The sequence below is a fragment of the Balaenoptera acutorostrata genome, chromosome 20 (genome assembly GCF_949987535.1).
Source record: "Balaenoptera acutorostrata chromosome 20, mBalAcu1.1, whole genome shotgun sequence".
Classification (NCBI taxonomy): Eukaryota; Metazoa; Chordata; class Mammalia; order Artiodactyla; family Balaenopteridae; genus Balaenoptera; species Balaenoptera acutorostrata.
In genome coordinates this window covers 9,364,938-9,391,342 of record NC_080083.1, presented here as the reverse complement: position 1 = coordinate 9,391,342, position 26,405 = coordinate 9,364,938, and the positions used below count along the sequence as shown (strand labels likewise).

The 26,405-nt window shown below is 54.8% G+C and overlaps 5 protein-coding genes and 1 long non-coding RNA gene across 7 annotated transcripts; all 6 read left to right on the top strand.

Moving 5' to 3' along the window:
* Window positions 1-1,059: 1,059 nt before the first annotated feature.
* Window positions 1,060-2,792, top strand: LOC130705861 (uncharacterized protein SPEM2-like). Its single transcript, XM_057535418.1, has 3 exons — window positions 1,060-1,197; window positions 1,349-1,406; window positions 1,540-2,792. The coding sequence occupies exons 1-3, from the start codon at window positions 1,060-1,062 to the stop codon at window positions 2,790-2,792; spliced, it is 1,449 nt and encodes a 482-aa protein (XP_057391401.1).
* A 204-nt stretch (window positions 2,793-2,996) lies between these two features.
* LOC130705920 (uncharacterized protein SPEM3-like) lies at window positions 2,997-6,418 on the top strand. Its single transcript, XM_057536189.1, has 3 exons — window positions 2,997-3,301; window positions 3,844-3,901; window positions 4,020-6,418. Exon 3 carries the CDS (start codon window positions 4,052-4,054, stop codon window positions 6,416-6,418), a length of 2,367 nt encoding a protein of 788 aa, XP_057392172.1. The 5' UTR covers window positions 2,997-3,301; window positions 3,844-3,901; window positions 4,020-4,051.
* Window positions 6,419-8,649: 2,231 nt separating this feature from the next.
* Window positions 8,650-11,536, top strand: LOC130705957 (transmembrane protein 102-like). Its single transcript, XM_057536480.1, has 2 exons — window positions 8,650-9,431; window positions 9,533-11,536. The coding sequence occupies exons 1-2, from the start codon at window positions 9,218-9,220 to the stop codon at window positions 10,852-10,854; spliced, it is 1,536 nt and encodes a 511-aa protein (XP_057392463.1). The 5' UTR covers window positions 8,650-9,217; the 3' UTR covers window positions 10,855-11,536.
* A 484-nt stretch (window positions 11,537-12,020) lies between these two features.
* Window positions 12,021-17,959, top strand: LOC103014123 (fibroblast growth factor 11). 2 transcript variants are annotated; one of them, XM_057536483.1, is made up of 6 exons: window positions 12,021-12,276; window positions 12,945-13,185; window positions 14,839-14,949; window positions 15,154-15,257; window positions 15,879-16,077; window positions 16,345-17,959. In XM_057536483.1, the coding sequence occupies exons 2-6, from the start codon at window positions 12,993-12,995 to the stop codon at window positions 16,521-16,523; spliced, it is 786 nt and encodes a 261-aa protein (XP_057392466.1). In that variant the 5' UTR covers window positions 12,021-12,276; window positions 12,945-12,992; the 3' UTR covers window positions 16,524-17,959. The 2 variants fall into 2 exon arrangements, with proteins under 2 accessions (XP_057392466.1, XP_057392468.1); XM_057536485.1 differs by having other exon boundaries at window positions 12,021-13,185; window positions 15,963-16,077.
* Window positions 17,960-18,116: 157 nt separating this feature from the next.
* On the top strand, window positions 18,117-19,862 carry LOC130705918 (thialysine N-epsilon-acetyltransferase-like). Its single transcript, XM_057536186.1, has 4 exons — window positions 18,117-18,235; window positions 19,230-19,343; window positions 19,514-19,565; window positions 19,702-19,862. Exons 2-4 carry the CDS (start codon window positions 19,278-19,280, stop codon window positions 19,860-19,862), a joined length of 279 nt encoding a protein of 92 aa, XP_057392169.1. The 5' UTR covers window positions 18,117-18,235; window positions 19,230-19,277.
* Window positions 19,863-20,137: 275 nt separating this feature from the next.
* Window positions 20,138-22,062, top strand: LOC130705958 (uncharacterized). The gene is made up of 3 exons (XR_009006360.1): window positions 20,138-20,169; window positions 20,303-20,614; window positions 21,724-22,062. It is a non-coding gene; the product is annotated as an uncharacterized LOC130705958 (long non-coding RNA).
* The last annotated feature ends 4,343 nt before the right edge of the window (window positions 22,063-26,405 follow it).

The following is a 26,405-nucleotide window of genomic DNA, read 5'->3' as shown; positions in this document are numbered from 1 at the left end:
TGCCCACTGGCTGTTTCTATTTCTTTCTTTCTTTTTTTTCTTTTTGACCATGCAGTGTGGTTTGCAGGATCTTAGTTCGCCAACCAGGGATTGAACTGGGGCCCTCAGCAATGAAAGCACGGAGTCCTAATCACTGGACCTCCCGGGAACTCCCTGTTCCTCTATATCTGTTGAGATGTTCATTGTGCAAACAAAATGACTTGAGGTTCCCCCGGTACCACTTTCACAGACCCCAGCAATGAACCCGGTTTATAATAGTAGATTCCTTTTGTCATATCAACAATTACATCTATTTTGTGCTTTGTGACTTTCATGTGGTTTTCTTAAGACAGCAGCTAACCGTTTTTCAACTCGGAGGGTTGGCTCAGTGGGAGGGCAGTTGGTTAGGAAGGAGAGAAACCATGGTTGGGGGTGGTCTCTGGCAAAGGTGGCAAACCCTTGCTCTGAAGCGAAGGGGCCAGTGGGCTCAGTGACCACCAACACCTAAGGCTGCAACCCCTGGCCAGGAAGGGGTGGGTACGGTGGGTGCTAGAGGGGTTATGACAGGGAAATGGGCAGGACAAGGAGGGGATGGTGCAGTGGGGCGACCCCAGAGGGGACTCTTACTGTCACTCATCCATCTAGTCACCCTTGCTGCTGGCCCCAAGCAGGCGTGGGTGGGGAATCCCAACAGGCTACATAAGCTGCCATAATGTCTCGAACAATGAAATGGAGGAAATCCTTTATGCATGATTCAGTCCCGATGAAGACTGTCTCTCATCTGTAGCAACCATGTTTGCAAATCAAGTTAAGCATGGCCCCATGGAGACAGAAGGACAGACTGAACTCTGGGGACTAAGCTCCATGTAGTGGGGCCGAGGGCAGAGATGGCCACATAAAGGGCCAGCTGAGTGGATGAAAGATTGGCCACCTCTGCATTGTGACTCCCTGCTACGTGCCTCATTATGACCATGCTCCCTCACCTGTTGGTGGGTGACCCCAGGTCCTGGCATGAGTGCAGTGTGGGTCAGGGCCGGTGGGGGGGTGGGGCGGCCCAGGTGGCCCTAGGAGCCCCCCACCATGGAAAACCAGCTCTGGTATGACAACCTGGGGTGCTGCCATCAATACCAAGAAAGTACCCAGAATGTGGAGGACTGCCTACTCCTGCTGCTAGGCCTTGTCATTCTTGTCAACATTGGGATCAACATGGCAGCTATGGTCAGCGATGGTTGGGGACCACCAGTAGGGGTGAAGAGGGCTGAGGGTGGGAACCAGCTGCAGCCTGCACCTCCGTCTGCAGGAACGGTCTTGGCTGGGACGGGGGTGAGGGTAGAGAGCCTGGCCTTCATTTTCACACACCTCCCCCCAGATATGGCATGGGATCCAGAATGCCTTAGACAAGACCATCTATTGGATTAATCAGAAAAGTAAGTACGGAAGACAGGTAGGGGGCACCCCGCCCCCGCCATTCCCAGGGCCCTAGAAACCCAGGGCCCCAGGTTCCCAACCCTGAACTCTTCTGACAGTTGCCCTGCCCTCACGGACTCTCGCCTCCCCCAGATGAAATCTCGCAGGCTTGTGAAAGTTTTCCCAAATATCCTCCAGCCAAGGCCCGAGACGTCCACATCCACTGCACCCTGGACCCTGTGGAAGTGAAAATGGCCCGGCCCACTTGCTACTCCTCGTCCTCCTACCATCATCTCCACAACCGTAGCCGCAGCTGCAGCCGCCGCCCCTGCAGCCACCAGCGGAGACCGAAGAACCGCACACAATTCCCCTACAGCCGCTCGGTCTTCCATAGGCTGCATCGCAGCCACAGGATGTCACAGCTGCAGCTGATGCCCTCCTTTGATCGGCAGGACCCGGACTCCTACCTGGAGGAGGAGGATGACCTTTCCTTCCCACAACCCAAGTACCCGCGGGGGTGCTGGGGAGGGCTCTACCAGCGGATGGGCCTGCCCTCCAACATGGGCCTCTGGGGCCGCCAGGGTGGGATCCTGGCCAGCCTGCCACCACCCTGTCTCTACCTGTCGCCCGAGCCGCGCCGCATGCCCAAGCGTGTGGAGGCCAAGTCCGAGCTAAGGCTGCAGTCCCTCGGGGCCCCCTGCTCACCATCCCGCATCTGGGGCAACGTGGAGGCTGACCAGTTCCCCTTGTCTCCACCACCTCCCCGACGGCTGCCCCCTAACCCCTCGTGGGTCCCTGGGGGGCACAGCACTTACCCCTCAAGGGGCCAGCTCCCGTATGACTCCTGGAATCAGCGGCGGCGTGGTCTGGAAGGCTCTGAGCCTCCATCCGCTCTGGTGCCTCGGGGCTGCCGGCCCGAAGCCCGGCAGCGCAACTCCCCCCAGGCCCACAAACGGAGCCTCCCCAGCTGTGCTCACAGACAGCCCAACGGCAGCCCGCACCCCTCCACGGAACACTTGAACTATTCCCGGGATCCGCACGAGGTACGGCGCCGGGCGGCCGAATGGGCCGAGATGCTGCCCGTGCGGCGCCCTCTGACCACCTCCGCCTCCCTCACGGTGCTGGCCGAGGCCTCGGACCGGCGGGCCCCGGCTCCCAGCTCAGCCCTGCTCGTCCGCTCCTCCCAGCCCCTGCCCGACGTCCAGGCTACCGAGCACCTTCCGCCCCGGCCCACCTTCATGCCACTCAGCCGGAACCCGGGGGGCAATGCCAACTACCAGGTGTATGACAGCCTGGAGCTGAAGCGGCAAGTGCGGGAGAGCCGAGCGCGGGCCAACTCGCTGCCGCCTTCCACCTCGGCCTCGAGGCCCCCTCTGCACGGGAGCCAGACTGGGAAAATGAACTGACCAGCAGCAAACGGGGGCGGGGGCGGGGGGCGGCAGGGCATGGAGAGAGGAATAAAGAGTGCAAGAGTCCAGGAAACATTGGTGGTCTGTGGCTTGGAAGCGCCACTCCTTCTGCCAGCCTGGGTCCCTGCCCTTGGCTTCCTGCAATAAGAAGCCAGTGTCCCCTTCTTGGCCCGAGGGTCCCCTTGGTTTAGTGGCCACAGTCCTGCCAGCAAGCCCCTCCTGGTCCGATACCATGCACTAAGTAGATCTGCAGCTGCAGACTCCAAACCACTGGTCTCTGGGCACCTCCTCTGTGTCTCAGCTGTCCCTGTCCCCAAAGAGCCTCATACAAGAAGCTGCTTCCAAACTGGGAGGTTCCACATCTGGGCAGGTCCAGCTCCACGCCCAGTGAAGGGCATGAAGAAGGCTGAGGCTCTGGACTCCAGCCAGGCCTTCCCCAGGGCTCTGAGGCCAAGGTCTTCCTAGTCTCAGGAGCGGCCAAGAGATGGAATGTGTCATTTGAACAAGTGAGTCACAGGGTGGTGAGTGAATGATTGACCGCTCGAGGGGAGGTGGGCCGGCCTCCGGGCCCTGTTTGACTGTCCAGGCTCAGCTTACCTGACCCTGGTTACCAGCGAATGCCACCCTGGCCCCTCCTTTTCCTCCCCCTCCCTCATTGTGACCCCAACCACCTGCCCCATTATGACCCAGTCCTTCTCCCCCTCTGGCTCCCAGTGAGTATGTGGAGGCCAGGGGGCCCAGGCAGTCCTGGGACCCGCGGCCATGGGTGAGCAAACCCACGACCGAGCCCAGCCGTGCTCTGGCACCAACCCCAGGAAATGCCAGGAACTAGGAGACTCAATTCTTCTGATCCTGGGCAGCTTCATCTTGCTCAACGTGGGGATCAACGTGGTGACTCTGGTCAGGGCAGGATCTGGGCAGTGGGGTTGGGGGAGCCCTGGGGTCTTGAAGGGGCTGAGGTGGGAGGGCTGCTGGGGTGTGGCCGGACAAGGGGTGGATTTCAGGGCTCACCCTGCTCCCGGCCTCCCCCCTCCCCTGCTTCCCTCAGCTCTGGAGGCCTCTGAAGCGCTCCTTGCGGACGCTTTTTCACCGTGTTTTCCCCAAAGGTGAGTGGGCGCCAGCGTGGGCTCAGGGGATGTGGGCCTGTCCCCTTTCTTCTATCCCTGCCTCGATTCTCAGCCCCTCAGGAACCCAGGCCCTGTCCCATCTCGCCTTTCCCCGCAGACAAGCAAGCCAGCTGTGTAGGCAGCCATCGCATGTGCATGCGCTGCTCCGTGGATCCCATGAACCTGCGCTCAAGCGTGTCTTCCCGCTTCCGCCATCGCCCAAGCTTCCTGCTCGGGCACCCAAACCACCTTGACTCGTGGATACGAGACACAAAAAATGAGAAGGCTTCTGGGTGCTGCTGGATGCCGCCTCAGTGTGGACGGGCTGGGGCTCCCATGGAGGCTCCACGGGGACTGTGGAAGGAGGGGGTAGTGGGAGCTGGCGAGGCCCCTCCGGTCACAGCCTTAAAGTCCCGAGCCACCTTTTACTCCAGGCAAGAGACATCTTCCAAGCTCCGCAGGATGAGCAAGGTGGACGTGCTTCCACTCCGCCTGCCCCAAGAGAGCAAGACGAAGACCCCAGACTATGACCCAGCCCAGGCCCCAGCCCGGGCCCAGACCCGCCCCCCAGTTCAGCCCCCTGCGCATGCTCCTGCCAAGGCCCAGACCTTCTCCTCAGCCCACCCCCCTGAGCACACCCCCCCCCAGGCCGAGAGCTGCTCCCGAGGCCACGCCCATGAGCACACTTCCGCCCAGGCCCAGGCCTTCTCCCCAGTGGACCCCACTGGGCGCACACCTGCCAAGGCCCAGACCTTCTCCTCTACCCACCCCTCTGAGCAGGCCCCACCTCAGGCCCAGACTTGCTCCACGTTCCACCCCCCCGAGCACACCACCCCCCAGGCCCAGACCCCCTCCCCAGCCCTCACCCCTGAGCACAGCCCTGCCCAGGTCCATGGCCCTGAGCATACCTCAGCCCATACCCCAGCCCAGGCCTCAGCCCAGTCCCTGGGCCACACTTCCGTCTACACCCTGACCCATGTTCATCTGACCTATACCCATGCCAACACTCTGGTCCCTCCCCCACCTTTGGCCCCAGTCCCTCCCCCAACTTCTGCCCCTGCTACTACTCCTGCCCTAGCCCCTACACCAGCCCCTGTCCCGATCTCTGCCACAACCTCTGTCCCAGTGCTGGTCATGGCCCTGACGACCACTCCAGTCCCTTCCACCACCCCTACCCCCATCCTAGCTTCTATTCCCTCTACCTTGTCTGCCTTCAGCCAAGGCCTCTCCTCCGGCCAGGTGGTCTACGATGCCCTCAGGGTAAAGCAGAACGTGGACCATGTGTGTCCCCCTCAGAACTCTGGGTACTCCAGAAAGGACTTGGGTACCGTCTCCAGGCCCCAAGAGGGGCATGGTCTGGTGAGCTCTGGTACAGCTGAGCAAACACTGAAGCAGTGTAGTGGGGACAGTGCCAAGCCCTCCACAGGATCCATACTGGGTTACCTGGAGTTGGGGAATATGGAATGGAAGATCTCAAATGATGCCAAAGACAAATTTGTGCAGTCCAAGACCTTCCCTTACTGCAGCTTCCATCCTTGCAGTTCTGAGAAGAGAAACACGGACCCCCAGGCTCCAGTCTACCCCAAATTCCTGGTGTACTCCAAGGATGCTGCACCTTCTCAACCTTGCTTCCATTCTCCAACCAGTGCCCAGAGCTCACCATGCGCCATGCCTCCACCATGCACTCTTTCTCTGCCTCTTGTTTCTCCCAGATCCTTTGTCCTTCATCAACACAGCAACCACCAGAAGCCCTCCGCCTTAATACAACCCCCCACCTTTCCCCCAACCTCCAAGTCTCCTCCGTCTGCCCTCTCTTCCCAGGGCCCCATCCCTCCCCAGTTATCCACTACGTCCCAAACCCCAAACCAGCCCCAACCCCCTGAACTTCGTGAGAGTCTAGGCCTCAACCAAGGCTCTGTCCTCCAAAGGACCCCAGGCCCTGCAAGAGAGTGTAGGGTTTCCAGAAACCCAGGCCTTACCCCAAATCCAGGCCTCCACAAGAACCCTCTAGGAACTGACTCTGTCCAAGCTTTGGGCCCACATCAGACCCCAAAGCTATTTAGGTCTGAGGCAGTTCCTCGAAAGGAGGATGCAGGGCAGCACATACCATGGACTTCTGTCCCACCCAGTCAGAACTCCTGCTCTCCCAAGGCTCAGTTGACCTACAATGACCTGCAAACCTTCTCAGAGGTACCTGTGCTGATTGAGCTGCAATCATCCTCCCGGCGAGCAGGCAGCCAAGACTGGGTGTACCACCCCATGGATACAGTTCCTCCAGCCTGCCAGAACTATCGCCAGATGTCTACGCCTCCCAAGACCAGCTGGAAGCCCTACTGTCCTGGGTCAGGCACCCGGCTAGGGCATGTGGTCTTCGACGCCCGCCAGAGACAGTTCAGAGCGGGCAGGGACAAATGCGAAGCTCTGTCTCCCAGGCGCCTTCACCGAGAGACATCCAACAACTCACCGGAGACCATCAAGGAGTGGGGATATCAGGGGACAGATATGCATGAGGAATGAAGAGACAAGAGAAGTGTTCTGTGGTTGTGTGAGGACATCCACCCCAGCCCCATCCCACAGGGCCTGATGAGGACTTAAACTATCCCTGCTTTCCCTCCATCGCTGTCTAGCTAAATCCGTTATCCCCAAGGCCCTAGAGCTGCATTGTCAATTACCGTAGCCACTAGCCAAATATGCCTATTAGAATATAAATTAGTTAAAATTAAGGAAAAGTAGTTCTGTTAAAAATTAAGTTAAAAAGTTAAAAATTCTCTTCCTCAGGGAACAGAATTTCCCTGGCGTCCAATTCTGTTCCCTGGTGGTCCAGTTGTTGGGACTTGGCGCTTTCACTGCTGTGGCCGGGGTTCAATCCCTGGTCGGGGAACTCAGACCCTGCAAGCTTCATGGCTTGGCCAAAAAAGAAAAAAATTCTGTTCCTCAGTGTCATGATCTTCTAAGTGCTCAGTAGTCACATGGAGCTAGCGGATATTGTATTGGACGGCACAGATTTAGAATGTTTCCATCATCATGGAAAATGCTATTGGAGAGCAGTGCTTTAGAGTTCAGAGCAATTTTCCTTTCCCTGTCACCCACCCCCAGCATCTTAAAGCTCCCCCAGAGCCCAGGGAACTTAGTTCTTTTTAGGGTGGCTCAGAAGCCACCCTCTGGGGGGGAGGTAAGATGTAGGCATGGACACCCAACGCCTGATTTCCCCAGACTGTGAGAAAGAGCCCAGGCTTCAGTTTTCCTGATCTGGTCTCTTGGGTCACGACCAGAGGTATGGAAACTTGCCTCCCCCGTTCTGGGCTGTGTTTGGGGCTCTTGGTTACTGAGGGAGAAGACCTCTCTTGGTCAGTGACTAGGAAACCTTGTGTTTTAGGCTCCCCAAATTGAGCCTTGGATTCTGACGGTGCCCTCCTTCATAGGCCTCTAACTTTCTCGAGGTGTCTCCACTTAATTTTCTTTTCTTTTTTTTTTTTTTTTAAATCTGATGGAGACTTTTTTTTTTTTTTTTTTTAAGGATTTTTTCTTTTTAATTAATTAATTTATTTATTTTTGTCTGTATTGGGTCTTCGGTTCGTGCGAGGGCTTTCTCCAGTTGCGGCAAGCGGGGGCCACTCTTCATCGCGGTGCGGGGACCGCTCTTCATCGCGGTGCGCGGGCCTTTCTCCATCGCGGCCCCTCCCGTTGCGGGGCACAGGCTCCAGACGCGCAGGCTCAGCAATTGTGGCTCACGGGCCCAGCTGCTCCGTGGCATGTGGGATCTTCCCAGACCAGGGCTCGAACCCGTGTCCCCTGCATTAGCAGGCAGATTCTCAACCACTGCGCCACCAGGGAAGCCCTCCACTTAATTTTCTTGCCCATGGACTTAGGCCTAGTTCACTGTGGAGACAGACCCCTGGGAAAAAGGAATGTAAGAATTCCTGGTCCAGCATGCATTGGTCTAATCTGTGAGCGTGTCTCTGGTGTCCTAGCTTTCTGTCCTATTATTCTGGCTCCTAGTTTCAGCCTGGACTTAAGCTGTGTCCATGATAGCACTGGCCGCTGAAAGCAATTTCCTTCCCCTCATAGTTTTTCATTGCCCTGCCCTAGCCCAGCTGGAGTTTCCTCTGGACTTGATTTTCAGTCCTGATAACTCTTCTGTATACACACATAAGCTGCGAGATTGCAAAGTGTTTTCCCTGCCACCACTTGTGTGTCTGAGGTGGGCAACACTAATATGTCCCTTCCCTGAGTCAGATGTCCATCCCTGGGTCACTACAGGCACACTATCGGTGTGTTCTTGTCTAACATTACCACCACCGATTCCAAGGAGATACGTCCCAGCGGGAGAGCCCATTTCCAACACCTCTCTGGCTCAGCTCTGACCTTGGACAAGTCATGTGCACCCTTTCTAGGCTTGCAGTCTCACCTCTAAAATGAAGTTATAATTGCATGCAAGAACCCTTCTAGATTTAAATGACCAGGGCTCCTCTGCTCCCAAGTGAGATGTAGAGTCCCCTATTTCTCCGCATGCCCTAGTGTCTGTCCCTCATTATTGTTTGCTATTCAGATCCATCCTATTAGGCCTCTGTTCTAACCCCAAGGAGTGTTTGTGCAGTTGACCTGGCCTTGTAAAGACACAGAATAGTTTATCTGCATGGAAACTACAGCTTCCATCAGGCACTACTTGAACGGAACCGGAAAGGATGTGGCGGCGTGGCCCCAACGCCCTGGTAGTTTTGAAGACAAACTACAACTCCCAGGATAGCCGCGAGATCTCTGCAGAGCGAAAGGATGGACTGAACTCTGACTGGAGGCCGGGCTGCTCCGGAACCACCCCGACAGCCTCCAGAAAGGGGCGTGGTTATAATTTAGGGGCGTGGCCTTGCAGGCAGCAGGAAGAAGTTACCTGTTGAATCTTCCTATCCATTCTCTTCCCAGCCTTTGTAGCTACCCCTAAGAGGGAAGCCGTAAACCACTAGCCTCTTCTGAAAAAGAGGTAAGGGGACGTAGACAAGGGGCAGCGAAGGAGGCTACTGCATTCCTTAGGAGGGGCCAAACAGCTACTTTCTACCTGCTGAGTCAGGTGAACCGTTCCATGGGGGCGGGGACCAGCATATGAGAAAAGGGCAAGGACGGAGGAGGTGTTTATTTGTTCCCTTTCAAGACTAAATTTAGGGCCCTTCGTCTGCAGACCCATTGGCGCACTGTGCCTTGGGAACCCTCTTGGCCTCTGGAAGAGAAAAGAACGGGGGCCAGTTTTCCGCAGCAAAAGGAACGGCCCCTCTGGGCTTCCTCCCGTCTGTGTATTTCCTAGCCCCAAAACGACAGAGCCATATGGCTTCCGCGGTCTGGGGGAGTGCTCCCTGGTGGGGCCCACCGCCCCCAGCCCCAGCCCGGCCGCTCACGGACATCGACTTCTGCTCTGGGGCGCAGCTGCAAGAACTAACCCAGCTGATCCAGGAGCTGGGTGTGCAGGAGAGCTGGAGTGAAGGTCCCAAGCCAGGACCAGATCTCCTCCAGGCCAAGGACTTTGTTTTCTCTTTGCTTGGTAAGTAACCCTCCCAGCCTTCGGGAACTTGCAGCTCTCAGCTCCGCCTCACCCCGCCCCGGCTCTGGATCACGCCTTTATGATCCCTTCTCTTTCCTTAGGTCTCGTTCACCGCCGGGACCCTCGCTTTCCTCCACAGGCAGAGCTCTTGCTGCTTCGTGGCGGGATTCGCGAGGGCTCCCTGGATCTGGGGCCTGCGCCTCTAGGTCCCTACGCTCGGGGACCTCACTACGACGCCAGCTTCACCCTCCTGGTGCCCGTGCTTTCGCTAGATGGCACTGGGCAGGAGCTGCAACCGGACGTGGGATCCTGTTACGCATGGCTCTTCCTCCCAGAGCAAGTACGCGGAACCTCGGTCCGGGAGGCATGGCAGGATTGCCTAGGACCCCCAGTCCCAGGAGGACGTGATTCGATCCACCCAGCCCAAAGCAAACAAACTCCCAAGGATCCGCAAATCTCCGTGGACCAGCTGCACGGTGACGTCACTGAGCCTGAGGCACACGAGTCTTTGGAAAAATCACCTAGTAATGTTTCAGTGCCAGAATTGCCTCAACAAGACGTAACCGATGTTGACTTTCCTTCACCACTGAAAAAAACGAATGGTGACGTCACCAAAGCAGCCGACGTTAGCCCAGTGCCACAGCCGTCGGAGGCTCGGGAGGCATGGCCCACATTGTGCCCCGCCCAGGTGGCTGCCTGGTTCTTCGCTTCGCTGGCTGCGGTCGCTGAGTCCCTGTTTCCGGTCCCGGGTGCCCCGCGCTTGGTCCACGCAGCCCGCCACGCGGGGGTCACCACCATCCTCCTGGCTACGCCCGGGTCCCCGCGCCGCCTCCTGCTTTTCGACTTGATCCCCGTGGTGTCCGTGGCCGGCTGGCCCCAGGAGGCTCGGAGCCACTCGTGGGCCGGCCCGCTGGCCTCGGAGTCGTCTTCCTTCTACCTGGTGCCCGGCGGCGGCGGCACAGAGCGGCCGGGCGCCTCCGGATGGCAGCTCTGCTTCGCCCGCCAAGAGCTGGCGCTCAAGATGCGCATACCCGTTCCCCTGCTGCAAGCGCACGCGGCGGCCCAGGCGCTGCTGCGCCCGCTGGTGGCCGGGATTAGGGTCGCGGCGCCCTATCTCCTGCGGACGTTGCTCTACTGGGCGTGCGAGCGGCTGCCCGCGCTCTATGTGGCGCGACCCGAGAATGCGGGCGCCTGCTGCCTCGGGCTGCTGGATGAGCTGGGCCGGGTGCTCGAGGCTGGGACGCTGCCCCACTATTTTCTGAGTGGCCAAAAGCTCGGTGCGGGGGACGGCGCCGCTTCGCTGCTTGGGGCGTTGGCCCTGCTTCGCAGGGACCCTGCCCGCGCCCTGCGCGCCGCTGTAGAAGAGGCCAAGGCTGCACGCAAGGGGGGCGGCTTAGCCGGCGTGGGAGGCGGGGCCCATTAAAGACGCTGTTCCTACTAACCTGGAATGTGCTTCTGTTGGCCAGCGGGATGTGGAGGGGACTGCTCTCCCCTCACCTGGGAGACAGGCTGAGCGCCTTGGGCCCGAAGAACCCGTTCTAGAAGGCCTCCTCGCCGGTTCCTCCGCTTCCTCCCACCCTCCTCCCGCCGCATCCCTGGCACAGGTCGTTCCATTCTGGCCTCTCCACTTTCCAAATCTGTGGCCAGCACCCCTCCTGCTCCCGTGCAGCCTCTGGCATCCATCTCCCGCCAGTTCTTATGGTCTTTTCTCTTAGGAGTCAATAGGGATGGGGGTAACATATTTGCTGAAAAAACGTGTAAAGGAGAAAGGTATGGAGACCAGGGACTGACCAATTTGTCTCACACAAAAGCAGAGATATTAAGGAGGCCGGATTTCACCCCAGGCTAGACCTCACCACCACCGCTATCTCTTCAGTTATTCCCCCCACCTTCCTCATCCAGTTCTGTCCTCCATCCCGGGCAGTAGGGTCCCTTTCTCCATTCTCGGGGCATCTGCCATTCCATCTATCTAAGCCCAACCTCTCCCCCAATCCAGAGTTCCATTCAGTGGAGTCGCCTCCTTGTCCCTCCTCCTCTGAACCCCGAGACATGCGAGACATGCGGCCTTGTCTCGGCTCCACCTGTCTCTAAGACCGTCCCCACTCCCTGCCTCCAAGGGACCCCAGGGTTCCTCCCGCTCAGCTTCACCCCCCCCCCACCTCTTTCCCGGAGTCTCCACCCCCTGCCCCGCCCCCGGGCCGGCTCTCGGAGGAGGGGAGAGCTGCTGTCGCCGCCGCCGCCTCAGCTTCCCACAGCCGCTCCCGCTGCCGCCGCTGCCGCCGCTGCCGCCGCTCCGCTTGGTCCAGCCGCCAGGCCCAGTGCTCACTTCGCCAGACCAGGGCGCTCTGCGGAGACACCCTCACTCCTTCCTGGGGTCCGGGACGCCTAGCCGGGCGTGGGGGGAAGCTCCGCTTGCGGGGTACAGGGAGGGAGGAGCCTGGAACCAGAGCCAGCGCCAGCCGTCCCCGGATCGACAAGACAGGACAGGTTGAGGGGCGTCGGGGAAGGAAGAGGGGGTGCTATAGGCAGTCCCGGGGAGGACAAGGAAGCCCTGACGCAGAAAGCTCTGATGCGCTCTGCCTTATAGCGGGTCTGTTCACAGTTGGGGACCCGTGACAACGTGGGTGCACTCCTCTCTCGGGGGGCTGGTTGGATTGGAGGGCGTGGGATCTAAACAGCACCAGCTGTCCCCGAGGAAATTAGGGGCTGCCAGAAAAAAACAAAAAAGCCAAAAACCTATGCTCCTTATTCCGAGGTGACAGAGGGCCCTCCAGACAACCACCTGGTGTAACCACTAGGAAGGGCGGATTTGGAGGTGACTTCAAAAGGAGTGGAGGGTAACAAGGTGAGGAAAGGGGCTCAGCAGCTGGAACCCTGTGCCACTAGAAATGGGGGTGACTTGGTAAAGACCGGTATCGTCCAGAGACAGGGTCTGGGAACCTCTTCTTGCTGATTGGCGACAGTCTGGATATTTCAAGGCATAGTTTTTGGGGGATTTCAGTGAAAAAAAGTGGGGGATTCTTCACTTAGAGGGTGGCAAAGGAAAAGACACCAAGGTTGGGTTCTTCCTAGACACTGGCAGCACCCCAGCAGGGGTGGGGTGAGCTAATATCCCCAAAGCTAAGGACCCACACCCTTAAAATTACAAGAGTGGCTTTGGCAGGAGTGCAGGGCCCGGAAATAGGGTGGAAAGGTGCCTGGGGATATTGGAACCACATCCTGGAAAATGTGAGGGTCTTGGCTTTGGGATAGTGTTAGTGGGGGACAGGGACACTGGAGATCAGAGAAGGGGGAGTTTTCTGTGGGGGGCAAAGGTCGAGGGTGGGGTCAACTGAGAGGTACATAGGCTGCTGGGTCTGGCGAAGCCAGCACGAGGCCCAAGGGTGGGAGCTGGTGCCTGGGGTGGGGGTCGTCTAGGGCTTATCCTCAGGTCCCGTGGGTGAGGCGGCGAGTCGGACCGGAGAGGCAAGACCATGTCCTGGTGAGCTAGCGGGCTTCTCTGGGGGGGCCCAGCGCGCTCCGGGAGCCTGCCGGTTTTGGGGTGTCTCCTCCCGGGGCGCCATGGCGGCACCGGCCAGCAGCCTGATCCGGCAGAAGCGGGAGGTCCGCGAGCCCGGGGGCAGCCGGCCCGTGTCAGCGCAGCGGCGCGTGTGTCCCCGCGGCACCAAGTCCCTTTGCCAGAAGCAGCTCCTCATCCTGCTGTCCAAGGTGCGACTGTGCGGGGGGCGGCCCGCGCGGCCGGACCGCTGCCCGGGTGAGTGGCTGGGGCGGGGTCTCCGGGCCGGGGGTCTCTCTGCCTGGGAGGTTGAGGCCAGGGACTCGGAAGCGCGGGGCCCGACTGACGGCGGCTCCCCGAAAGTGAAAGGGGGTGCGCCTGGACCACAAACCCTCGGCCAGACGATGCCTCAGTTTCCCTTCTCTCTCGCCCATAACCCCGAGTCTCCTTGCTTTCGAGGGCAAGGGGAAGGCTTGAGGGGCTAAGCCTGGTGCCCCGAAGCCTGGCAGCTCCCGCTCGCCCCCCGTCCCAACACACGAGTCCCCACCCCCACCGTCCTCTGCCTACGTGCGGTCTCTCGCGATTCTTTCAATGCCGAGCGGAGGGGCCTGGGGGTTCCGGACGCCTGGGTCACCCCGAGGGTTTCTGCGGCTCCGGCAGCCCCGCCCCCGCCCCGCTTCTCCCGCTCCTCCGAGCCTTGGCTCCGTTCCTCCTCGCCGAGCTTGCCTGGCTCGGTACCAATCTCCCCAGCTCTCCCCGGGGTGTCCTTGCAGCTACCTCGCCAGTCCGCCCCTCTGTGGGCCTTCCTCCCGTGACCTGCACTTCAAGAAGGGAGCTGGGCACTCCCCCATGACCGCCTACGCGACTCCGAAATCGGGTCCCACGGGCTCAGGGGACCCTCTGCCGCGAGCAACTCAGACAACACTACACGGCTGGATACCCGCACGGAGACTGGGGGTCGTACCATCTACGAGGGGGTACCGGGAACTCGGCCGCAAGCGCCGGGGGAGGAGAGTTGTGAGGGTTAGCGTGTGGTCCCCGTCCAGGTGCGACAGGCGGGAAGTCCCTCTGGCCTCGCTCCCGCCCGCTCCCAGCTCCCCTAGGGGGAGACCCCCCCGCCCCCCGCTGGCGTCCTCCTCCCCCCGCCGCCGGCCCTCCGCAGTGGTACGGTCCGCAGCCCACCCTTTGAGTGGGACCCAGCCCCCACGTGAGTCAGCCTGCCTCACCAGCTCCCTGGCCCCCTCCCCCATTTCCTTGGTTTGCTACCGAATATCCCCCATCCCAGGCGGGTTACCTGGCTGAAGGGGAGAGGCTGAGCCTCAGGGAGGGCTGGGCCCCCGCGAGCCAGCAGACTGACAGACAGACAGACAGGTGGGTCAGTGTCAGACAGGCCGGCGCTGGGCCAAGGCGAGGCCCGCGAGAAGCGAGCGGCAGCCGCAGCAGCAGGTGCTGAGTCAGCGTCAGGCCCAGTCCCACCCCCACTCCTGAGGGGGCGCCCCTACCCTGGGGTCACCTTACTGCCCCCGCCATTCGCAAACACACTGCCGCTTCAGCAGCTCTGCCTGTCTCCCTTTGTCCTCTGCCTTTCCATGTATCTCTCCCCTTCCTCTACCTTCTTCTCCCCTCCCCCCATTCTGGTTGAGCTGTAGAGTAGGAATTAAGCCTTTAAATAAATTTCAGTCAAGTAAACTGAAAGCTGGTTAGAGGAAGCAGAAGGGACCCACACCCCAGCTTCCTCTGGAGTCAAAGAGAGGTGGGAGAGACCTTGCTTAGAGGGTCAGGGAGCTGGGGCCCTGGGACCCTCTTCCTTCCCTCCATCCTCCTTTCTTTCTCTCCTCTGATCCCGCCAAGTGTAGCAATGTTTCTGGGAACAGAGGTGTCATGTTCCAAGATGAATGTCTCTTTCTCCAGAGCCTCAGCTCAAAGGCATCGTCACCAAACTGTTCTGCTGCCAGGGTTTCTACCTCCAGGCGAAGCCCGACGGGAGTATCCAGGGCACCCCAGAGGACACCAGCTCTTTCAGTGAGAGGGGAAGCCAGCTGCTGGGTGGGAAGGGGGAGAGCAGGCATAGGAGATGACAATCCTATTGTGGCTTCAGGTTCTGTTGTTTTCAGTCTGGCTCTTTGACCCCGCAAAGGAAGAAGTAGAACTGGGACCAGAATTGAGGGGGGGCTCAGATGGGGATTGGAGGCTTGGGGTACTGATACCTCTTCTCTCCACCCCCAGCCCACTTCAAACTGATCCCTGTGGGGCTCCGTGTAGTCACCATCCAGAGTGCCAAGCTGGGTCACTACATGGCCATGAACGCTGAGGGGCTGCTCTACAGCTCGGTGAGACAAGGGGGCAGAGTGGCCTGGAGTCAGGGGACTCCCCTAGCTACAGCCTTCCCAATTGCAGATATTTTGCAGCTCAGGGCTTCCTCTCCCTCCAGCTCTTGCCGACACCCTGTCCTCACTGCCCGCTCCCAAGCACCTCCTCTAGGGTCCCTCCAATCCCTTCTCCTCCAATAGCCTCCTAAACACCCCCAGGCTCTTTGAATGTCCAACTCTTTCAACCTTTTAGGACCCCTGTGTCTTCTCCAACCTCCTCTAGACCTCATTATTACTCACTTCCCCAGAGTCATTCAGGATACTGGGGAAGGATTCAGGAACTCCTCCAAGCAGAAATTCCCTCCAGGTCCCCTGGATGGTGAGAGGTTGGGAGTAGAGCAGAGAGAAGTTATCTTCTTATTCCAGGCCCCCAGAAGTCTAGTTCCTGGCCCTCGGGGGCCACCAGACTCTTCCTCATCCTCCCTTTCTCCCAGTTCCTGCGTGGGCTCAGAAGTTGGCTCTCCCAGGCTCAAACGTATGGATTATATCCTGCCTTGTTCTTCCCAGGGCTCCCTTCTGTTCAGTGATGTGTCTTTTTGTCTTTCTGTCTGTGTGTGCCTTTCTGGGTCTTTGTCTCCTCAGCCACATTTCACAGCTGAGTGTCGCTTTAAGGAGTGCGTCTCTGAGAATTACTATGTCCTGTACGCCTCAGCTCTCTATCGCCAGCGTCGTTCTGGCCGGTCCTGGTACCTGGGCCTGGACAAGGAGGGCCGAGTCATGAAGGGAAATCGAGTCAAGAAGACCAAGGCAGCCGCCCACTTTGTGCCCAAGCTCCTGGAGGGTGAGTATGGACCCCCAGGGAAGAGGTGGACCACATGGGACGGTATTGACCTTGACATGGACATTTAGTGACACACAGCTAAGGGGCTGTAAGTGTTTTAAGAGGACACATGCTATGACAGGTCAAGCCAGGAAGGCTCTGGCCTTTGGAGGTTTGGGAAGCTCTCCTTCTGTGGGTTCCCAGAGGAGGATTGTAGGGGAAGGGAGCCCTTTCAGAGCTCTCTTGGTGCCTAACTCTCCTTCCTGCTCCTCTCTCTCCCCTTCACAGTGGCTGTGTACCGGGAGCCTTCTCTCCACAGTGTCCCTGAGACCTCCCCTTCCAGGCCCCCTGCCCCCTGCCATGCAGTCCCCGGACTGGAGGCTCCCTGCCCTCGCCACCACCACAGCCTGTCTCCCAGCCCTGCTTCTGGCCCTGCTCTCACCCCTGCTGCCACGCTCATGCCCTGAGCAGCCAGGTCCCACCAGGTGCTCTACCCAGAGGGAGCCTAGGGGCCGGCCGTGACTTCCGGGGCTGCTGAGACCCTCAGATCCTTGGGCCCGGGAAAGGGGTCAGAGAGGGGGATGTCTGAAAATGGTCCTGGCTGATCACTTCTTTCCTTCCACACTCACACCCTCCAAAGCCTTTTCCCGAGATGGCGCGGGGGGTTCCAAAACTGACAAAACCAGGGCATAAATCTTCTGCACCCCGGGCTCAGCCAGTTCCTGGAGCCCTTTGCCCTTTTCATGGCCACCAAGCCATAGATTTATAGGTCCACTGGAGCTCAGGATTAGTTTCCTTCTTTCCCTACTCCACCTTTTGCCTTGTTCCAGACAGGTTCTGGAACACCAGGCACCCCAGCCAGGGCCATTTCTGCACTCAGGGTCTGTGCTGGAACACAGGCATGCTGCCAGGCTCTGTCCTGGATCCATCAGGCTTCTGTCCTTCACCCAGATGGACCCCTGGTTTCCAAGTGGAGAGAGGCTGGATTTGGGCCCTGTCCAGCTGTTGGTCTTGGCCTGAATTGAGCCAGTCTCAGATCACCACAGGTTTAACTTTCTTACCCCAGAGACGCCCAATTCTAGAGCGTGATGTTCTAGACACGTACGGAGCCATACTTCCTTCTGAATCTCAGCTCTAGGACATAGACCACGACTCTCAGCCCTTCCCTCTAGGATGGAACTAGAGCCTATATAGCCATGTTATTGCTCTAGAGTAAGAGTTCTAGACCCACGCTCCCACCTTCTCTAGTGATACCTGTTAAGCAGGAGCTCTGGAAAGGACACAGCTATGATTCACAAAGAACTAAGTTCTGGATGGATCAAGAACCACTTCTTGTTTTCCCTAGACAATTTTCCAAAAATCTTATTCTTCCTATAGAATGCTAACCTTATTTTTTACATGCAGTTTCTAGCTCCTGCAACTCAGCTGGGGTCCTGCCAGGGAACAGAGGCTGAGGAAGGGCAGAGGAATTTTGGAAGGAATCCCTGGCTCATAGAAGGGCAGCTAGGATGGGGAAGGGGCCAGAACTATGGCATGACTGGACCTGTGCCTGGGTTGGGGGGACATGAACACTTAGCTACCTCAGCAGGAATTCCTTCCAGGTCCCCCTTAAAGCTGAGGTCTTTAGGGTAATGGGTCTAGAATAAAAAAGACAAATGGGACATAGCTTTGACCCCCCCCAAATGAGGAGACCCCAATTCAGCAATAAGTCCCACCCTTCTCCCCTACGGGTCAGGCTAAGGAGGGTGAGGGCCTCTTGGTCTCTAGACCTCATACACCCCTCCAGCTTCTAACTGAACAGAACTTGCTTTACCTCAGCTGGATGTCAGGTACCCAAAAAGGCTCTGCTCCCAGGGGACCGGTCTCCACTCCATGCTTTCTCAATTAAAGACGATTTATACAATTGAAGTGTTATCTGCCATCTGTGGGTAGCAGGCTTTGGCCGTTGCTCGGGGAGGGATCAAGTCCCAGGGGCGGGGCGGGGCGGGGCGGGTGGGCTGGGCTGCCCCCCAATAACAGGTGCACATTCCTGGGCGCCTCGTCCCTTCCCCTGCGCTGGCTGTCCTGGCGGCTCACCCAAGCGGACTCACTGAGCGACGCGGGCGGGCTATGACACCAGGGGCGCTGCTGCTGCTGCTGCTGCTGCTGCTGGGGGCGTTGGGGGCGCCGTTCGCCCCGGGTAAGTCTGGGCCTCAAAGGGGTAAGGTAAACATGAGATCTAGAAACAGTCATGCCCGGATCCCCAAGCAGCATCCTCCGTAAGGCCTAGAGCTGAGACATGGAATCCCAAATACTAGCTGGGTGACTGTGGGCAAGTCACCCCACCTGTGTTCTTTAGTGTCCTTGTCTGCAAAATGTGAAAAAATACCTACTTTCCGGAGCTACTGTGAATGAGGATGAATCGAGATGATACAGGCACGGTGCCTGGTATCTACTCTGAGCTCCTCCCTCAGTATTTTCCCAGGCCTCTGAGGCTTGCTGCATAGGGAGGTGCTGTCTCTGAGTGTGATTCAGTGGATACTAAGAGTCCTGGTCCCTTCTCCCCATTATCTTCTCTTAGCCGTCTACTACAAGGCCTAACCATTTACCAGTAGAAATTCATCACCCTCTCCCTGACCCATCTTAAAATACAAATGCCCCCAAGAGAAGTAACACTTTGAGCCAGTAGGCAAGAGCTGGAGGTCTTGGGGCTCACCCCGAGTCTGGATGGGCTGGAATGGGTGAGTTGGGGTGAAGGGTAGAGCAGGTAATCACTGCACACTTCAGTTAAAGAAGGAGGTATCTTTCGAGCCGTGGGGTTTCTCCAACGGAGGCTGGAACACCCAGATAACAACAACGAGGAAGCCTCGGCAGTCCAGCCTTGACCCCTGCGGGGAGTGCGGTCAAGATACCCGGCCATAGGGGCAGAGCTGGCGGGTGGGCGGGGACATGCCTGCTCTGCAAGCTGATTGGCTGGCAGGTGCGCGCTGGCGGGGCCCGAAATTAGGGGCTACCAGGCCGTGAGGACCGCTAGTCCCACCGCTCTCTCGGCCCCGCGGCAGCCGGAATCGGGCTTCTGCTTCCCAGCCCGCGGCGCCCCCACCACCTCGCTCCCCACCACTCCCCCGGCTTTCCGGGATCCGAATTTGGAGGCCCCTTAAAGGGTCCCCGTTGCTCTTCGCCCGGTCCTGCAGAACGGAAGTGGGGATCCTGGACTTCGGTCCCAGACGGTGGAGATCGGGATGGCTTCCGTGCTGATCCGAGAAGCCAAGGAGGGAGACTGTGGAAATATCCTGAGGCTGATTCGGGTGAGGGCTGCAGGCCGGAAACCGGGGTCCCAGAGGGGGTCAGAGCGGCGCTGCTGGAGTGGGGGCGGGAAGGAGGAGGTGGGAGCAGAGGGAGGAGCGCGCCCAGGGCTCCTGCTCTGGGAGCAGCGAGGCCCTCCTGCCTTAATCTAGCCTCTGTCCGCACGCTGTAGGAACTCGCTGAGTACGAGAAACTCTCAGACCAGGTGAAGATCAGTGAAGAAGGTACGGGCCCAACACCTGAGTCCTGACGGAGGCTGGGGTGGAAGTGACGGATGGGTTCCCCAGGCAGTAACTCCAGACTGGGCACACACCCAGGCCTTCTGTCTCTATCTCTTTGTCACAACTCCGATCTCTGCAGCCCTGAGAGCAGATGGCTTTGGAGAGAATCCTTTCTATCACTGTTTGGTAGCAGAGATTCTTCCTGTCCCCGGGGAGCCACAGGGTAAGAGCACCCCTATCTCAGAGGTGCCCTCTCCAGTCAGCCTCAAAGGTCTCTCCCCCAGGTGCCCAGCGGCCTGACCCTTCTTTTTTTCTCTCTCAGGGCCCTGTGCGGTGGGCTATGGGCTATACTACTTCATCTACAGCACATGGAAGGGACGAAACATTTATCTGGAAGACATCTACGTGAAGCCAGAGTATCGGGGTACTGGGCAGAGGCCAGGCTGGGAGAAAAGCAACCCATAGACTGGACCACCATCCCTTGCCTCTTAATCCTAGCCTATGGTCTTTTCTGATCCCCTTCAACTCAGACAATCCCTCTTTTTGTCTTTTTCTCCCCACATCAGGTCAGGGGGTTGGCTCCAAAATAATCAAAAAAGTGGCTGAGGTGAGGAGAGGGATGGAGCTACAAGCTGGGACCTGGCAAAGCAAAGCTGTATGGGAGGCACCTGGGTTGAATGGAGGGCGAGAAAGTCTTTTCCTTTTTGACCCAGGAAAGTGAGTGGTGTCTTCTCCCACAGGTGGCCCTGGATAAGGGCTGCTCCCAGTTCCGCCTGGCAGTCCTAGACTGGAACAAGGGGGCTATGGACTTGTATAAGGCCCTAGGAGCCCAAGATCTGACGGAAGCTGAAGGTTGGCACTGCTTTCGCTTTGAAGGAGAGGCGATGAGGGAGTTGGCAGGAAAGTGACGCCATCCCTTGGGGATCTCCATTTCAGCTTCTTCATCCCCACCAGCTCAAGCAGTCCTCAGAGACTGTCTCCACTGACCAAGGCCTCCCGGAAGGAAGGGAAGGAGGGTTGGAGGTGAATATTCCCAGATGGAAAGAACAGAGGTGAGGAAGAGGCAAGCCTTCCCACCTCCTTGTTAAGGGTGAAAAATAAATGAGAATTCCCATGTGTTGATGTGGTGTTGGGTGGAGGAATTGAGGATGTGACAAGCTTCAGCTATTACGACCCTTCCTCAGTGTTTTCTGGTCAGTGGATATTGCTCCTGGGGATAAAAGTGGGCCTAAGATGACTTTCACCCACAATGGACCAGAATATTGGCTCTGGCCTCTAGCATATATATCAGGCTTGTTGGTCAGGTTTGGGACCCAGACAAAGGCCTCCAGTGTCTGGACTGGGCTGTGTGGAATCCGAGACTGAGGCAGGCCCACCGACTCAACAGATGGAACAGGCTGCCACCTGGTGGCGGCATTCTAGGGACACTGGGAAGGACCACTGGCCCCAACTTTTTAAAAAATCCGCTCAGCTAGCGAGTGCTTTTTCTTTTTCAAAAGTCACAAAGCCTTTTTTTTCAGTTCAGCAGAACCAAAACAAACCTTTAGGACCCATGGAGACAAGAAGGGAAACAGGTTCATTTCCTACTTTCATAATATTTTATTATACAAGTAATGCAGGTTTGTTGTAGAGAAGTTTGAAGGGACATATAAAAATAAAATCCATAGCCTTACTTACATCTCTACTCTTAACCCTTTGGTACTGATTCCTTAGATTTTTTCAATGTACATATATACATATAATTAGTTAAGTATGTGGGGATTTATGGGATCAACTCTTTTGCAACCTGTTTTTTCATTTAACAATAAATCAGAAACATCTTCCTAAGTTATTAAACACATCCTCACTTTCAGTGGTAACATATTATTCCTTTTGTGGAGGAACCATTGGTTAAATGGTCATAATTTAGACACTGAAAGTGGACAAGCAGGTAACATAAATGTGTAAATTGTAAAACACAGGATCAATGGAGTCTAGAGAGTTGAAGATCCATCTTAAAATTCAAAAAAAAAAAAAATACAATTCAGCCAAACAACACTTCAAAGGCCCAAATTCTTCCAGAGTGGTGCCAGTTTTGGGCCCTTAAAACGAGTTTACAACAGATGGGCCTTTAGGACAAACTTGATTGAGAAATAATGAAGCTTGTCTGCCCCTTCCACAGATGGGAGCAAGAAGAATCCAGTTTCATGCCCTTGGCTCATCTAATCTGGCAGGGATGAATATCTTTTAAACATGAACAAGTTATCTTTTGATGGCACTTTTTAAACTTAACTCAGAATGAATTATTTCTGGAAGGACACACAAACAAGCAGAGAGTGGTTGCTTCCAGGGAGAGGAACTGGGTGTCCAGGTAACGGAAGGAAGGGGACTTTTCCCCATGCCACTTTGGATCTTCTGAATTTTGTGCCTCGCCCATGTAGTACTTCAGAAAAATGAATAAATAAAACTTTAAATACTAATGCAGAAGAAAAGATTATGAACTAGGAAACAATATTTCCAAAATGTATCTTGCCCCCGTCCTGTTTTGTCTTTGCTTTTCAGAGTTTACACTTGTTTTTTTGTTATTCGCTCACCCTGACCCAGATCTTACCAGTTTTCATAGGGTGTCTTTGCACCCCGGCATCAATCCATTCTGCAGCCACCCCATGGTCTCCCACCCACTCATCACTTCATTAACCTCCTGTAGGGTGATTCTATTAAGTGCTGGGGCTGACTAGTATGGAGTGAAAATCACCTGGGTTCTGTCCATTCCAGGGAGAACAGAGGGGAGGGCATTTAGGGGGAGGGATTTTTAAAGAAAGAATAGAGATAACTTAAAATATCTCTCAAATCTGTCCACATCCCTAACCCCACTTCCACTATCACCTCTCTTTGAAAATTGCTATAACCTCCTAACTGATCTCCCAGCCTCCTTCTGTAACTACCCCCCTTCCATGGGGTTATTTTTTTTTTTAATCATAGATATACAGTATACTATTTAAAGTGTCAACTATCTCTACAAGACCTATATAAGAAAACAGTAGTCTCCCAATTCCCCAGCTCTTCAGAGTCAATCACTTTCAATTGAGTTTTTAAATTGTATTGTTATGGGGGGGGGGGGTTTGTATTCACCTTCATATTTCAAATTCAAAATGGCATACAGATATTGCTACTTTTTTGTTTTTTTTTTGGCCACATTGGGTCTTCGTTGCTGCACACGGGCTTTCTCTAGTTGCGGCGAGTGGGAGCTACTCTTCGTTGCGGTGCGCAGGCTTCTCATCGCAGTGGCTTCTCTTGTTGCGGAGCACGGGCTCTAGGCGCGTGGGCTTCAGTAGTTGTGGCGCACGGGCTTAGTTGCTCCGAGGACGTGGGATCTTCCCGGACCAGGGTTCGAACCCGTGTCCCCTAGCATTGGCAGGCGGATTCTTAACCACTGCGCCACCAGGGAAGTCCAGTTATTGCTACTTCTTGATGTTTCTGTTTCGAGCACTAGTATTGACCTCCCATTGCTAACCCTCTTTTCCAACCCCTCTTTCACCCCATCCCTACTTCCCATCCTCCCATCCCTCCAATATTATATCATAACTCTGGATGGATCTGTGTTTCATGTTTACATGTTATGATTATGCAAATGTTCTTCACAGTTGAACCATGTGGATTGTTATAGGTGTTTTTCTTTCTTGCATCATTTTTGTTTTCCCTGAAATTAATACTTGCCTTGTATCTTTTATTCATTTGCTTAGTTTTCTGTGTACTCTAATTTATCCCCCAATTCTCCCCTAGTTATGTTAATCTCTTCTTAAGAATATACAAACACGTAAGGAATTTGATCTATTTCATTTTGAAGAACTTTCTCACGGAGCCCTTAGACCTGCTCCAGCACACAGTCTGATCTTTAGGCTGCACTTTTGGAGTCCCCTTTCACATCCATCTTAGGGACCTTTGCCCCTCTCTTGACAGCCTGTTTCCCAGAACCTATGTACTCACCTTTCTCGGTTTATTTTGATGGAGCTTCTTGAGAAAGGATGCCTGGGAGGTAAATTTGTTGGAATCTTACAAGTCTGAAAATGTCTGGTCTGCTCTTGTACTTAATTGACAGTGTGGATGGGTATCAAATATTAGATTGGAAATAACTTACCCTAAGAATTTTGAAGGCATTTCTCCATTGTCTTCAAGCTTCAGAAACTGAAAGTTTGCTGTATTGCTGTTCAGAAACCTGAAATTTTTCTTATTCTGAATCCTATGTATGAAGCTTATTTTTATTTTCCTTCCCTCTTTCCCCAACCACAGCTTTTAGGAGCGTCTCTTTATCCTAGAATTCTGAAATCTTCCATGGAAATGTCTTAGTGTTTTCTCAGTGGGTCTTTGCAATCTGGAAACTCACGTTCTTCAGTTATGGAAACATTTAAAATTTTTATTATTATTTTTTGGATGATTTTCTCCCTCCTTTATCTCTGTGATCTTTCTGGAACTTTTGTTGTTATTCAGATGTTGAATCCCATGGACTAATCCTATAATTTAAAAAGAAATTTTTTTTCTTTCCTTTCTCCCCATCTTCATTTTCTGGCTCTACTTTCTGGGAGATTTCTTTAATTTCTATTTTCCAACCCTTCTACTGAAATTTTTAAAATTCCCTAATTGATTTTATTTATTTATTTTTCTTCCAGTTTTAATGAGATATAATTGACATAGCAGCACTGTATAAGTTTGTGTGCAGCATAATCATTTGATTTACATACATCATGAAGTGATTATCACAATAAGTTTAGTGAACATCTATCATCTCATATAGCTACAAAATTAAAGAAATAAAATTTTTTGTGATGAGAACTTAACTTTCATATATATAACGTACAGCAATGTTAATTATATTTATCATGTTGTACATTACATACCTCCTTCTACTGAATTTTTATTTTTGCTCTCATGTTTTTAATTTCTAAGAGCTCTCTTATTCTCTGCATTTTAAAAACATTCTGTTTTTGTTTCATGGACATATGTTCTTTTCTCATCTGAGAATATTCATCATAGGTTTTTTTAAAAATGTTTTTCTCCTTGTGTAGTCTGTATTTCTTCTAAACGTTCTTTCTTTGTTTTGGCCTCCATCTTTCATTTTAAAGGCTTTCCTCAAATGTCTGGTAATCCTCAGTTGTCTGCTCATATTTAAGATCGGGACACTAAGGTACTGATTGGAAACTGTGAGTGTGTCTGTATGGGATGTAGGGAGGCATGTGGACCGTGAACTTTACTATAGGGTGAGCCGTGAGGCCATTTCCTTGAGGAACCCCTGATGTCAGTACCATTAGGTCTTTTTCCTTGTCTGGTTAGATTTCCCAGAGAAGATGCTTCCAAACTCCTGCCTGGAGGGTGTAAGCCTGGTTGTAGGTAATCTCAGAGCTGGGTGAAGAGGGAGTCTGGGGCAAGTCTCAACATTCAATCTGTAAACTTTCATTTAATCCCCATTTTCAGGATCTATCTAGCCATCCATCTATCAATCTATCCATCTTTCTATCTTCCTCTCTCAATCTCTCTGTGTATTTAGAAGTCCTAAGGCAGGACTATCCTGGCGGTCCAGTGGTTAAGACTCCGTGCTTCCACTGCACAGTGCATGGGTTCGATCCCTGGTCCAGGAACTAAGATCCCACATGCCATGCGGTGCGGCCAAAAAAAAAGAAAAAGAAGTCCTAAGGCAAGCTGGGGCATTCTGCTGACACACTCTGTATAGTCCAGCTAGAGTAATTTCACCTACAGGCAATTTCACCTAAAGGCAAGTTGGCTGAAAATCCAGTCACAGCTCCCACTGCTGTCAGCACAAAGTCCAAACTTCTGGCTAATCCCTCCAGGCTCTGGCCCAAATCCCCATTATCTGAAACATTATTCCAGCCTTTTTTCCCCAGCAAGTCAGTTCTGACCATGTTAGACTCTTTCCAGTACCTCAAATGCACTGTAGTCTCCCTTCTGGGCCTTCCGTACATGCCATTTCCCCATCTGAAATGCTGTTCCCCCTTTTCCCACTCTCATCCTTGGCCTGAATGAACAATGACTAAAGCAGATGAAAAAGAGCAAAAGTCAAATCTGAGAGGACTGTTGCTGCCAGAGGCTTGGAAATTGATGATGGTGCCATTTCCAAGACAAAATTCAGCCACTCCTGTTGCTTAAGGGTCCAAACCCAAACATTTTAGTCTGACAGCCAGCACTCCTGATAATCTGTCCCACTTAATTTCTCTAATTCTCCCTCCCTACTCCTCATCAGAATCACTGCTGATAGTCTAGTCCCTTTTATTATTTCTTTTTTTTTTTTAATTTTATTTATTTATTTATTTATGGCTGTCTTGGGTCTTCGTTTCTGTGCGAGGGCTTTCTCCAATTGTGGCAAGTGGGGACCACTCTTCATCGCAGTGCGCAGGCCTCTCACTATCGCGGCCTCTCTTGTCGCGGAGCACAGGCTCCAGACACGCAGGCTCAGTAATTGTGGCTCACGGGCCCAGCTGCTCCGCGGCATGTGGGATCTTCCCAGACCAGGGCTCGAACCCGTGTCCCCTGCATTGGCAGGCGGATTCTTAACCACTGCGCCACTAGGGAAGCCCCCCCTTTTATTATTTCTGCTACCCTCGTTACTGATGTTCCTTCTCAGGCACTCTTGAAGGCACCTCTTCTTTTGCCAGCCCTTTATTTATTTGTTTGTTTCTTTGTTTAATTTTTGGACACGCTGCACGGCATGTGGGATCTTAGTTCCCCAACCAGGGATCCAACCGGTACCCTGCAGTGGAAGCATGGAGTTCTAACCACTGGACCACCAGGGAATTCCCTGCCAGCCCTTTAAATACTGTTGTAGTTGAGAGTTTTATCATGGACCCAATCCAT

What these genes read in the sequence shown, in the direction of transcription:
- LOC130705861 (XM_057535418.1), top strand. Translation starts at nt 1,060, where the DNA reads ATGGAAAACCAGCTCTGGTATGACAACCTGGGGTGCTGCCATCAATAC. An exon ending in GGATCAACATGGCAGCTATG is followed by an intron (nt 1,198 to 1,348) that starts GTCAGCGATGGT and finishes ACCTCCCCCCAG; the next exon opens with ATATGGCATGGGATCCAGAA. An exon ending in CTATTGGATTAATCAGAAAA is followed by an intron (nt 1,407 to 1,539) that starts GTAAGTACGGAA and finishes CGCCTCCCCCAG; the next exon opens with ATGAAATCTCGCAGGCTTGT.
- LOC130705920 (XM_057536189.1), top strand. Translation starts at nt 4,052, where the DNA reads ATGTGCATGCGCTGCTCCGTGGATCCCATGAACCTGCGCTCAAGCGTG.
- LOC130705957 (XM_057536480.1), top strand. Translation starts at nt 9,218, where the DNA reads ATGGCTTCCGCGGTCTGGGGGAGTGCTCCCTGGTGGGGCCCACCGCCC. An exon ending in CTTTGTTTTCTCTTTGCTTG is followed by an intron (nt 9,432 to 9,532) that starts GTAAGTAACCCT and finishes CTCTTTCCTTAG; the next exon opens with GTCTCGTTCACCGCCGGGAC.
- LOC103014123 (XM_057536483.1), top strand. Translation starts at nt 12,993, where the DNA reads ATGGCGGCACCGGCCAGCAGCCTGATCCGGCAGAAGCGGGAGGTCCGC. An exon ending in GCGGCCGGACCGCTGCCCGG is followed by an intron (nt 13,186 to 14,838) that starts GTGAGTGGCTGG and finishes CTCTTTCTCCAG; the next exon opens with AGCCTCAGCTCAAAGGCATC. An exon ending in TGTGCCCAAGCTCCTGGAGG is followed by an intron (nt 16,078 to 16,344) that starts GTGAGTATGGAC and finishes TCCCCTTCACAG; the next exon opens with TGGCTGTGTACCGGGAGCCT.
- LOC130705918 (XM_057536186.1), top strand. Translation starts at nt 19,278, where the DNA reads ATGGCTTCCGTGCTGATCCGAGAAGCCAAGGAGGGAGACTGTGGAAAT. An exon ending in ATATCCTGAGGCTGATTCGG is followed by an intron (nt 19,344 to 19,513) that starts GTGAGGGCTGCA and finishes CGCACGCTGTAG; the next exon opens with GAACTCGCTGAGTACGAGAA. An exon ending in GGTGAAGATCAGTGAAGAAG is followed by an intron (nt 19,566 to 19,701) that starts GTACGGGCCCAA and finishes CGATCTCTGCAG; the next exon opens with CCCTGAGAGCAGATGGCTTT.